Raw genomic sequence first — 12,948 nt, forward strand, 5'->3', positions numbered from 1 at the left:
ATCATCTCAATGCTCACAAAGACCACCTTAAAACACCTGTAGCATCAAAATACGACCATAAATGGTGTTTCAGGGGCCCTTTAACATCGGCCACCTGGGGTCTAATGTGCAAAGAAACCTCCAGGGCGTTTCCACATTTCATCTGTATCAGAAAAGCTGCCTCCGCAGTCAGAAACGAAACCCGCGCTGCTGTGCTGTGTTGCGGAACGCCTCCGCTGCTACACGCGCGAGTGCTGGAACTAAAAGGAAACCAAGCTTGCATTTGAGACGTTTTAGTGGCTAGTGCAGGAGCTATTAGCTAGCGACGTGGAAATCACTGCTTGAATTCCCCTGCATTTTCCCTGCCAAATGCAACGTTTACGAGAACACTGATGATGATATTGAACTTGTCTGTTTACACAGAAGTTTCGCATGCATGGGAAAAATACTGGTCACAGCATTTGCCGAGAGAAGCGTGGTTTCTTTTTGGGCAGATTTAAATGTACATCGCCATCAAGCTTGGTGTAGAACAATTTAGACATCATATGCTCAGGAAAGTACTTTCAGCAGATGTGGTCGCTCGGTTGCAATACACTGTGCGGATTGTCGGCGCCACAATTCTAGGCAAGCAGGGTCTGAGGGAGCTTTAAAAAGTGACAATTTTTGATGCGGACAACTCTAGTAGCCTGATATTCAGTCGAGTAGGAAGCACCTTTAGCCCATAACAACATCTGATTGGTATGCCTGGACTTCTCTGGTGTGCTAACACATCACAGCCACCGAACACTTAGGCAGCAAAGACAGTCCGCGGCATCGGCCCGCGTGAGCAATAATCAGTGCAACTGGTCCCAAACCGAGATGCATGAAGCTAGTCGCAGGAGACTTTGTTAGTACGCGGAGCCTGCCACAACTTGGACAGAACCTAACATACAAACCTTATGATGCACTCTGACAGCGCCTAAAACAGAGCCTAAAACTGCACCAAAAGCCCAGCACTACGTTTAGCCACGTGCACTGCTTCGCAAGTGAATGAATGCAGTGACATAGCGCCCCCGCACTGCTGTGTTCGGCGTATGTACTAGAGGGCGAACACAATCTGGGCGCACTCTCGCCGTGGCAGGTGATCAGTGTCATCACCAAAATATTCTTACCCCATGAGTATACCACTGAAATGTGGGCAGTCAGGCAGGTGTACTACCGAGCGGCAAAGGGAGCATAATTTGTCCTTATGCACAGGTACTGGATTTCACCTTCTGGCACACATTAACAAATGCGGAAAAGAAAATTGGGGTAAAAATAAGAAAAATAAGCCAAAGTGTGATGCTAGGCTCCAAGGAACCAGCACCTTGTGCAGAAACTTTGACATGCTTGAGCGGGAGCTGGTTGAGACTTATCACAAAAAGAAGCTTGGGAGTGATTGTGTTAGTATGCCATCCATGGCAGTTTATAATAGGGAGATTGCTTTTCTGGACATATAAGAAGACTATGAGTTACCTGTGCCTTTCTGCTATGAATTCTTGCCCATGCATGTGTTATTGATAAGATCACGTTTTCACCATTTAGTATACAAGCCGTCCTCGTTGTTCCAAATAAATCAGTTGCAAGTAGCGCCCCCTCCTGTTATTCTTGTCTGTTGTGTCGTCGCTGTTGTGCTTATATAAGTTTATGTGTACTGACCGCTTTTAACCTGGCCTCTTCTGTGTCATTGCATGCATGAGGTTTTTCCAGCTCAGCAGTTGACAGCTTTCCTTGGCTGGCATGCCAGCAACGCTGCCCAGATTCGTGCAGAAGCCTGAACAGTTTCCCTGCTTCCTCTTGCAGCGAGCTTTGCCAGGGCAAATAAAACATCCTACTTAAGGGGGGAGCTGGACTAAAGGGTTATCTTATGAACTTTTGGGCCAAATTTGATAAGATTTTCCGAGATGGCTTATCTTCCTCTTATTAGAATACACTCTACATTTCATAACCTCAGTACGAATAGCAAAAAGTTGTAGCTGCCACACTGAGTTATTATTTATTTATTCACAGTGTACCCTGCAACGCCAAGGCATTACATCAGGGAAGTGGGCTTCACAGATAACATCAGGTTATGCAAAACAAAAAGTCCAAACAGATCTTGTGAACAGAAACAGAAACAAATACAGTGGAACTAGATGTCATTCAGTAAGGAAACAAAATTGCTGCTGCTGGCGCCTGCCACATGCGCAGGGAGCGCATTCCATTCAGTGATTGTTTTTAGAAAAAAGGAAAATTTCGTGTAGTTCGTCTTGCATCTAATTTGTCGAATCTTATTTTCGTGGTCTTTTCTGGCTGACAGGCAGTGGGGGGTTGAATATATTTTTGTCTCTCAATTCTTGTCAGATTATAATACATGGAATGCATCAGCTTCAGACTACTCTTTTTTCGCCTTACCTCCAGCAGTTCTAGCTCTATTGTATTTTTTGTCACTGACTTGAATACTGCATTGATATGAACCTGGCTACCCAGTTTATTTAGTATACATTCCAATTTATGTATTAGATAGTGTAGGTGGGTATCTAATACGACGCTAGCGTACTCCAAGTGCGACCTTACCAGTGTCTGATAGACGGCAAGTTTTAATTTTTGAGGAGCATTATGAAGTGTCCTGTTTATTAAGTTATTTATTTCACTTGTTTTATTTATTATCCTATTATTGTGTTGATTGAATGTGAGATCATTAGTGAAAGTAACACGTAAATATTTTGTTTCAGACGTTTTTTTCAGTGTATTGTTTCCACTTTCGTATGAACGAAAACTATCAACATTTTTTCTCGAAAACAACATAACAACATTTTTCAGTATTCAACTGTAGCTCCTAAGACTGGGTCCATGTGGCTATGGTGTTTAAATCTTCCAGCAGAATTTCTGTATCGCGGCTAGTGAAAATTGTCCTGTATATTACACAATAGTTGGAAAATAATCTAATGTGAGAATATATGTTGGTTGCGACGTCATTGATATAAATAAAAAAACATCAATGGCCCGAAAGCAGATCCCTGTGGCACTCCAGATGTCATGTCTATGTATTCGGACTTACTGCCACTCATGATTGCACACCATTTTCCTTCAGTAAAATAGTCTTAAAGTACCTTGAGAACTTTGTCATCAATTAGAGACCGCCAAATCGAGAACTCCGTTGTCATCATCTGAACACCGTCTACAACGAAGCTGTAAGCTCTTCTAAAGGTGGGTTCAGACGAAAAGACCGGAGCACGGATGGTCCGCACGCGTCAACACGGATCTCATGCCACATGAGCACGCGTCCCCATGTCCATCCAGCCGTCGAGCATTCACACAAAGCCAGCAAGCCATCCACGTGTACCCTCCTCCCCAGCGCACTAGCGCTGTTCGCGCGCTGCCGAAAACCTTTCTACCGAGAGTTTCAACATGGACTCCAAGCGAAAACGTCGTCTCGCTGCTCTGGCTGTTCTGCTTGAAGTGTGCCAGGACGACGAGGAAGCTTCCGCGAAAAAGTGTTCATTTATTGCAAGCGTTCTTTATTGCAAAGTGTCCTTTATTGCAAGCGTCTTCAATATTCCATATCGGTGGGCTAAAAACGAGCGCTAAAAACGTGACTGTCGCTTCATCACTGAGCGCTTTTTTCACTACTTCACCCATAGTAAGCATTAGAAATCAAGTAAAGCTACAACTCTGGCACACCCACAAACACACAAAAAACGATGCAGTGCAGCGAACGCAGAGCGAATGGCGTAGCGCATGCACAACAGGAAGAAACAATACCCCGCTAGCGAAAAAAGGCCCGACTTGGCTCAAAGCAGACTTCATTCCAGATTGCTAGCCAAACAAGTAAACCCACGTGACGTACATAACGCAAACATAGCAATGATAAAGCAAAAAGAGCGAAAACAATCTCGGTCAGCGCGGACTGAAAAAGTCACTTGGCATACTTAATCCGCTCCGCGATCCAAGGCCCCGGACGGCCACGCTGCTCGATCGCCGTCGCTCGGAGCAGTGACAGCGGCAACACGTGGGGCGCAGGTGACGCGCGCAAATGTTCGCGCTTCGCTCCTCCCCGCTGAACCCACCTTAAGGAGGAGTATTTTTCTGGGCTTTTTTCTGGGCTTGATAACTCTATCTAAACAAATACGAAACCCTTCTGGGAGTACATAAGAATATCATGTAAAGAAAGGACAGGAGTTCCAAGTATTATCCCTAATAACAGAATTTAGTGGAAATAAAGAGAAAGCTAGGATCTTCAATGAATACTTTAAATCAGTTTTTCATAAAAAGATTGCTCATCATGCGCTACTTACTTCCATGAACAGTATTGAGTTTGAAATGCCTCCCCTTACAATTACACTTGAGGATGTCAGGAAATGCCTAAATTTGCTAGATGAAGGTAAACCTGCTGGTCCCGATGAAGTATTTCCCAAAGTATTAAAAGCCTGTTCCCTCATGGTATCCCGATACTTATAATATTCAGTAAAGCCCTTGATTCGGCAGTTCTTCCTAGTAAATGGAAACAAACCTTTGTTGTCCCGGTGCATAAAAACGGCTCTAAAACATCTGTAACTATAGGCCAATCTCTTTGTGCTCTGCTTCCTGTAAAATATTTTAACATATTCTGTACAGAAATATAGCCAGGCACTTAGAATCAAATAGTTTCTTTTTTCAGAACCAGCATGACTTTAGAAACGGTAAGTTAGAAATTTTCCACGATATAGGCACGGCTTTAGAGAACGGATATGAAACAGATGCATTTTTCTAGATTTCCAGAAAGCATTCGACTGCTTCCTGTGTGTTTGTATATTAGGTGCGTCAGCTTAGGAAATCTATCATTTCAAAAATCATGAAGACGTAATAACCGTTTGTGCTTAGATAACTTCTAGGTAGTTTATTGTGCAGAATAAGGCAAACTGCTGGTTCTTTATGACATTCTTGTAAAAATATGAGCACTTTAAAAATGATTTTCATTTTTTCTGTTGTCATTGCATGTCACATATTAGATAATTTATTTTTATAGAATAATTAGAAATCAAATAAGTACCTTACCTTCTTCCCAACAAAATTTTAGTTAAGAAACCACTTTGAAAGCAGCCTTTTGCAGAATAGTTTGGAAATGGTAGTTTTTCTAGCGGTTGTGTTCTTGCAAAACGTGCGAACTGAGAAAAATGAGTTCAAAGATTTCAGAACACGCTATTCAAGTTTGAAATCAGCGTTCACAGGTGCTTTCGGTGGTGAGTGCACCCCACCTTGCAAAAAAAATTATAATTTTTCCACAGCGCAGATTACACCCAACTTGGTGAGTTTCTTTAATACATGCAAATCTAAAACACGAAAAATTAAAAAACACATTTCTTTGGTGAAAATTATAATTTTAGGCCACCCATTAAACAACACTCTGATTCAGACACCTTTGCCGTGGTCACTGTCAGCTGTCCCCATGCTCCCTTCCCTGCCATTATTTCCCTCAATAGACAGGATGAAAAGCCTCCCTTGCATCGTTTGTGGAACACAGAGGGCCGTACCTTGGAGCATGGCTCCTCCGAGCATGGAGCTTCGCACAGGTCCTCGCGAATCTTCTGCAATGCTGTCTGGGCCTTGGTGCTCAGGGAGTTCTCCCGGAAGTCACTCTGCGTCCACACAGAGTGCACACACTGAGACATCTTTCACCTTCGGGTAACAAGGGCTACATCAAAGTGAACCATTGCAATGCCGTGCAGTTCATACAATGACAACATCAAGGATATCCATGCTTTACTCTTTCTAGGGCAGCCACTGAATGCATTTCACAATGTGTGCACAATCACTGTGCTGCAACAGAAGAACAAGCTTTAACTTATTGGAAAGAGGTGTGCATTTACGTTTCAATGCTATGAGATGTTAATATCGCATAAACAGCCGGTGCGTAAGAGGCCTGCAACTATCATAGTTTTTTAAACTTCATAGAGACAGGCAAGTTGAATAGAAGTAGTTTGTGACTTGGTTTTGTTGGATTTTAACGTCTCAATGCGACAGAGACTATGACAGATGCCGTATGGAGGCCTCCAGACAGTTCCGACCACTGGGGTTTTTTGACGTCCACTAGCATTGCAAAGCACATAGGCATCTTGCTTTTTGCCTCCATCGAAAAGTGGCTGCCACAGCCAAGACTGAACCCACATCCTTCGGTTCAGCAGTCGAGGGTACAGCCACTCAGCCGCTGCAGTGGGCGTACACAAATAGTGGATTATGCCCTTCTCTCCATTCTACCAATGCTAACTAGTATTAACAACGTATGCCACTGAAATGTAAATGCACACCCTATTCCAATGCGCTGGAGCTTGCTCTTTCACAAGCAGTGGCCACCATTAAAGCAGTACTCCAGCACTAATGCTGAGTGTGGCAAATTCACCATGCACCAACTTTTGCATTCCTACATGGAGCTTGGATAAAAAGTCTGACGCTGGCACGCTCTCAGCAGCCAGCAGTTTCCGGTTCAAATATTTAGCTTCACTGGGAGCAAACTGTATGAATAATAAACGGGGTTAAAAACGTGTTTCTGATAAATGTTGCAGAGAAGTTATGCTTAAAAACTGTTATGTGAGAAAAATGACCTTCTCCTTGCCTTTAGCGTGTTTTAGATCCTTATTTTTAGAGTTCTTCCATGGCTGTCCCGTGGTAGATAGCATGCATACATAACTATTTTGGACACCCCCTCCTTTTGGCCTTTCTTTTTTTTTTACTGGTAGCACAGAACACCCCCAAAAATATTTCTGGCTACACCACAGCTGGACAGTGTCTTTTCTTCATGACGGGGCTTCCAATAAAAATACATTACAACTCACCACAGGGCTTTATGTTGGCTCAAAACCTTCCATTCAGTCTTCTAGGCTAGTTGTACAAAATGGACCAAACACTAATGGTCCCTAATTGGCGACATATTCATTTCTAAAATTGTAGTGAAACTAAAAAACTCCAATCTTGGCTCAACACACTTTCATAGAACTGCTTTTTTTTTTATTCAATTCCTCCATAATTTGGCCAATGGCACAAAAGTTTTTGAACAATTCTCAACGTTCAGAACATCCACCCAGGAAAGAAAGTAAATAGCAGGCCAAACTTCTCCATCACTGTGCCCGCTCACAGGCACGGTCACGCCATCATCTGTACAGGATGGCAAACCAGGGCATCGTCAGGGAAATGCCAAGGGCATTGCGTCAAAAAAGTGTCAATTTTAAAATGAAGAACACCAGTTTGGGCCAGTTGGTAAATATTCATGGTGATAAACAGCCCAAACTAGGCAGGGTGCACACAACTAATTTCGCTCAGTGTGAAAGCCTAATCCGGAGGTTCAGAGCCTAGCAAAACTGCCTAACACTTGCATGTCTGCTTGTAGTGCTTTCACACTAAGAGAAAAAAGAAAAAAAGAACATAGGAAAGGAGCCAATTGGAGCCCAGAAATTTCTCATCAGCAGCTAGTTCAGAACGTCATAGCTATTGCCACAGCTGGTCGCCCATGTGCAGGCTGTGCATTATACATAGTTGTCTCCATCCACTTCCATATGCGTGCAAAAGCGTTTGCATGTCCTACTCAGTTTAACTACATTAAAAGCCTAGCATTTTTCACGATCATCACAAGTGGTGCCCTCATTCTTTTCTTGCGCTCAATTTGTGTTGCTTATTATCCTGAGCCTTCAAACAAAGAGAATAATACTCCATTTGGTTTTATGTATGTGATGGATATTTCAAACATAAAGCAATTGGGTAAAATAAAATTAGGTAAATAAATTTTCCGGCATAATTTTGCCTTTTTCGTCAGGTGCAAATACACAATAGTGCGACATGTATCTAGCCAGAAATGGTGCACACTGTGCGTCATCTTTTGCCGTGCCCGGTAAACACCTCTGAAAATAAAACTGACATAGAAAAAGGGAAGAATCGAGTCATCTTAAGACTGTATCTTACAGGTAGACTGGCATAACCTTGTCATGAACGTGATGCAGCAGAAAGTTTCAATTTAAGCATGGGTTCCATCATTTTACTCTGCAAGCACCCCATGTAGTTCTTGATCAACATGCCACTACCTGGGAGTTGAAGAAGCTACAATGCAAAACTGCATGCCACTAAATACGAGGAAGGAGAGTGGGAACCTGGCAGCAGGGCGGCAGCTTGATGTGAGCAAGATAAAAATGCGGGACAGATGCAAAGCTGCGATGGCACTCCAGTGAATTAACTCATTCGTTACCACACAAAAATGGCCATTCTTCATAGGTCTTGGAAAGTACTGCCTTGCCAGTGCAAATAATGTGCTTACAAAACTGCGCATGATGGAAAGCTCTTTGCAAAAACATAAGTTACAATGCAAATTTATTAGGGAATGCACAAAAAAAATCGGGAAATCGCCATTATTGTGGTGAGTTCATAAAAATAAGATACACAAAAGGCACAATATCTACAGAGGCATTATTAACAAAGAAAATTTAGAATATATATAGTGAAGATCAAAATAAGCTACATGTACAGTGCCGTTCTTCAGCTACATAAAAAAAAAGACAAGTAGAAACAGCCTCTTTCTCGTGTCATGCGGTGAAGCAGTTCCTGGTTTTCGTGAGGCACCAAGACGAAACTGCTGCAAGCTGGCTGTAAAGGTCAGGTATACATGTTGGACATGCGGTGGACCTCCAGGAATGCGTTTTTGTGGAACAAACACACGGACTTAGAGTCAATGCTCACAAGTGAATCACTGACGCCATTTTCGGATAATTATCAGCCCTCAACTCCGTCAGATAACAAAGCCGACAATATGATCCGACATTTGACTTTCTAGAAGTCTTTTGATCACAAAACTTTGATGTTAGCACTGCATTACCAAGAGTGGCAGATTTTTTTTGTTTTTGTTTTGTTTTTTTCAACCATGGCTGCCATACCCTCTTTCATAATAACACATGCACGTTAGTTCCCAAAAAGGTCCATAATAAATCAGAATATCGCCAGAGCAGGAAAATTTAAACTGCTTCTACAAGTGCAGCGCCTAGACTAACCCCTGGGTGCAGCTAGGCGAATGAGAAACGATTCTATAATGGCGTATTCGGTTGGGCGGATGAGAGCAGAGGTGCCGAGCAGTACAGAGCAGTACAGGAGCACGCTGAGGGAGGGTGTAACTGTCCTCCCACAGGAACGCTTTCTGCGTGTCGAGCGCGCCACGACCATGTGACCGCACTTCTCTCTCCGGCATTCTTCGCCTGCCCGCAATGGCGGCAGTTGCAACCCAAGGAGAGGCCAATGCTCCGTGTAGAACCGCTTGTTTTCTATGCCTTTGTTCTCACAGCACAGTGATCTGCCTCATTTGGCCCTTTCGACGCCAGCAGCGACTCTCAAACATGCATACAGCACTTGAGCAATGCTTTCCGCTCGCCAAACTAGCCGAGCGCCGACGCTTTGCAGCCGCCATTTCGAGTGTCGCCGGCTCAAGAGAAAAAGAAATAAATAAAAAGATGGCGTGGATATGACGCTATATGCCATGTGACTTCCTCTACACTTGCTTTAGACGAGGGAGCAGCTGGGAGTGCACTCGGGTGCTCTCCGCGGAGGAAAAACCCTCCTCCTCTACCATTGAAAGCCAGTGATTCTACTCCCGCTCTCCTACTGAAGGGTGCCCACTTGTTTGAGAGCACTTCCGAAGTGCTCTCGAGTGCACCTACTCTCCCACTCGAATTCGCCATAAATCTGCAATTGAAGGCTTTTGGGGTTCTTCCAAGCAAAACATTTTGAGAACCCCTGCTTTAGAGGAACTGTCAGTCGTAGGGTGGATGAGTTATACCTTGGAAACTATGGCACAGTACTACTGAAAAGTGTATTCGTATTATGTCATACAAGTATTTAGGCATAACAATTTCTAGCAATATTTCTTGGAGTCTGCATGTTACAAACATAATGTCATCAGCAGACAGGACGTAGGTTTCTTCAAACGCCATCTTCATCATGCTCCCGAACATGTAAGGTTACTAGCCTACAAATCCGTCGTCAGGCCTAAACTAGAATTTGCATCCCCCATTAGGAACCCTCATCAAAAGTACACAGTTGAGCCCACTTATAATGGCCCCACTTAAGATGAACGTTCGCTTATCACGAACAAGTTCGGTGCAACCGTCAAAATATAGATTAGGGCTATGGCGCTCTGTCTCGGCTACAACGAACATCTGTGAGACTAGCCAATTGGCTACAGCGAACGCCTTGGTGCCGCAGACCACTTTCCACATGCTGAGATCCGTCGATCCTGTGCTCTGCAAGCCACGACAATCGGCATTTCCGATTCCCCCGCAGCATCTTGCCCGATGCATGAGGGGCGGCGCAGACGCAGCAAGTGGCTTCCCGATTTATCTCTCGCGACATCTCGCCGAAGGAACGAGGAGCGGCTCAAACGCAGCAAGCGACTTCCCGGGTTATCATTCGCAGCATAAAAGACGGAGGCATGGAGGAGCGGCGACACGGCAGAGAAAAAAAAAAAGCTAGCCGAGCCCAATACATGTGAGCCACGTGAATATGCAGGTCGAAGGAAAAGACCTCGAGTAACACCTCAATCGCCACGGGACCCCATTCGCCACCGTCAACGTCAGAGCAACGGTCAAGCTTGTTACCAATCGACAATGTAGCATGCAATCAAGTGCTGTCGAACCCGCCTTCCCTTCTCCCTCACCCCTTCCCTCTATCTCCGCGTCTCACATGACTGACAGTGGCGCAGTGGGCAGTCGTTTACTCGTTTTTCTTGCTTGTGGTTGTGCTGGTGCGTTTGTTTCCTGTGAAGGTGTGAAGCCTATTATTCAAGATGGCGGATTCGCCCGCATCTACTTCGACAGTGAAGCATAAAGCTTTGGACTTGGCCACAAAACTTTCGATATTGAAAGATCTTTCTCAAGGCGCGAAGAATTACAAACTGGTTAAAAAGTGCGGTTTGTCAAAGTCGACAATATCCGCAATACTGAAAGAGAAAGATAAAATCTACAAGAGTGCCGCCACAGACTACGTGACGAGGAAGCACCTACGGAAAGCCCCATATGCACACGTTGAAGACGCATTCCTTAAGTGGTTCCTTTACGCTCGGGCACGCAATGTGCCTATCAGCAGGCCGTTGATGTTGCCCAGGGCAAAAACCTTGCATTCCTCCTGGACTTCCAAGATTTTTCCCCTAGAAACGACTGGCTCCATCGCTTCAAGCTCCACCACGGGATAATTTTCAAGCGCATCAATGGTGAATCGGCAGCAGTAAATGACGAAGACGTTAGTACCCAGTGGTTCTACGTGGTTGATGGACGCCCGTGGTACGCTCTGAGATCGACCACGTTGACTGGCCCGGTTTCTTGACCGCCCTGACGCATTAAGCATGAAAGCCGAGACACGCGCTTTGTTATCATGTAAAGGCAAGTCCATCGTGGAATGAGAGAAGCAGCAGACCCTTTCGCTGCATCACTTAGTGGGTGCATGCGACTAAGGACTTTGTCGTCGACTGCGAACTCCAACGGTCGCTTTCCTTTGTTGTACTGGTTACAGTGTTCCAGGCGGGCGAAGTCCAAGTTCTCCCTAGCCTCCGTCAGGGTTTCGGCCAAGCGACCGGAAAGATCCTGGGTGAACCTGGAATAACTGAGAACCTGTAATTCAGAGGCATGTGCAAAGGCATGCTCAATAAGAAACTGGAGTTCACGACCAAGGAGAACAGTTGCCGGCATAAAACTCGTTGACCAGTTTACCGTAGTTCTTGCGGCGAAGGCCATTTCCTGTACCCAGGATGCTCCGTGATGCCGTGATGCTCCGTGAAAGCCGCTAGCATGTTTTTCAAGTTTCGGTTGACCTGTTCTGTGATGTTGGCCTGAGGATGGTAGGGCGTAGTCATTTTGTGGTGCACGCCAAGAGCCTTGCAGGTGTCAGTAAATATCCTGCCCGTAAAGTATGTCGCATTGTCAGTGATCAGCTGCGCTGGGAAGCCGAACCGGGTGAATGCGCCTAGGAGTCTACCCCAGATTACCTTATAGTCCAGTTTACGCAGCGAGTATAACTCTACCCATTTAGAGAAATGGTCAGTGATTACTAACAAGTAGCGATTCCCTTTTACTGACCTGGAATAGGGACCCATTGCGTCGCAGGCAATGATTTCCCATGGGTATCGGCTCTCTACAGGCCGCATGAGGCCTGGTGGTTTCCCTCCCCTCGGTTTTGCGGTCTGGCAAGTATGACAAGTACAGACGTGTGTCAGGACATCCTTTCTCATGCGGGGCCATGTTACGACGTGACTCAACTTCTCGCATATTTTCTTGCCATCGCTGTGGCCTGCGAGGCGTGTGTCATGACAGTACTCGAGGAAGGCCATGTGAAGGCTCTTTGGGACAATGACCCGAAAGGGGGACTCACCACAGCAGGTATATACCGCACGAGTAGGCCATCAGCTACTTCCAGGTAGCTGTCGTAGTTGCCTGTCGGTACTGTACTGGGCCTGCTCAGCCACTGACGTATCTCGATGCACTGGTCATCGGTGTGCTGGGTGCCCAGGAGCTGCTGCCAAGAGACTAATATGCCCCAGGCGTCTGCGGGCACTGTTACAGCCAGGACTGCAGGTGTTACTCACCTTCTCCGGGAAGTGGAGCTCTGGACAGGGCGTCTGCTACTTTGTTGAAGGTTCCCTTCCTGTAATGGTACTTTTGGAGAGCGAGAGCCCAGCGGGCAAACACTTTTGTGCAAACACTATCGATAGGCACTCCTTCTCTGTCACGCTATAGTTACGTTCCGGCCCCATGAGGGTATGACTCGCAATTGCGAAAGGGCAAAGCTTCCCTCGATGCTCCTGAAACAATACCGCACCTAGGCCGTACTAGCTTGTATCCGATTGCACCGTGAATGGCAGGTTGAGGTCGGGAAGCCGTAGGTGAGCCGTATCCATGATGGCTGCAGACAAGGCTCGAAATGATCCTTCCTCAGTGTCCATCCAGGACCAACAGGCACCTTTCCGAAAGAGCT

General features: G+C 45.4%; 1 protein-coding gene across 2 annotated transcripts in view; it reads right to left on the reverse strand.

The window, feature by feature from the left end:
• The window catches only part of Vps50 (vacuolar protein sorting 50), a 220,625-nt gene that overhangs the window by 61,588 nt on the left and 146,089 nt on the right, over nucleotides 1-12,948 (reverse strand). For both annotated transcript variants that reach the window (XM_084595738.1, XM_084595737.1), the window contains exon 20: nucleotides 5,490-5,594. In XM_084595738.1, the coding sequence (XP_084451864.1) occupies nucleotides 5,490-5,594 (105 nt within the window). The remainder of the gene's footprint in view (nucleotides 1-5,489; nucleotides 5,595-12,948) is intronic.

The sequence above is a fragment of the Amblyomma maculatum genome, chromosome 2 (assembly GCF_055883805.1).
Source record: "Amblyomma maculatum isolate TAMU_Amacu chromosome 2, ASM5588380v1, whole genome shotgun sequence".
NCBI lineage: Eukaryota > Metazoa > Arthropoda > Arachnida > Ixodida > Ixodidae > Amblyomma > Amblyomma maculatum.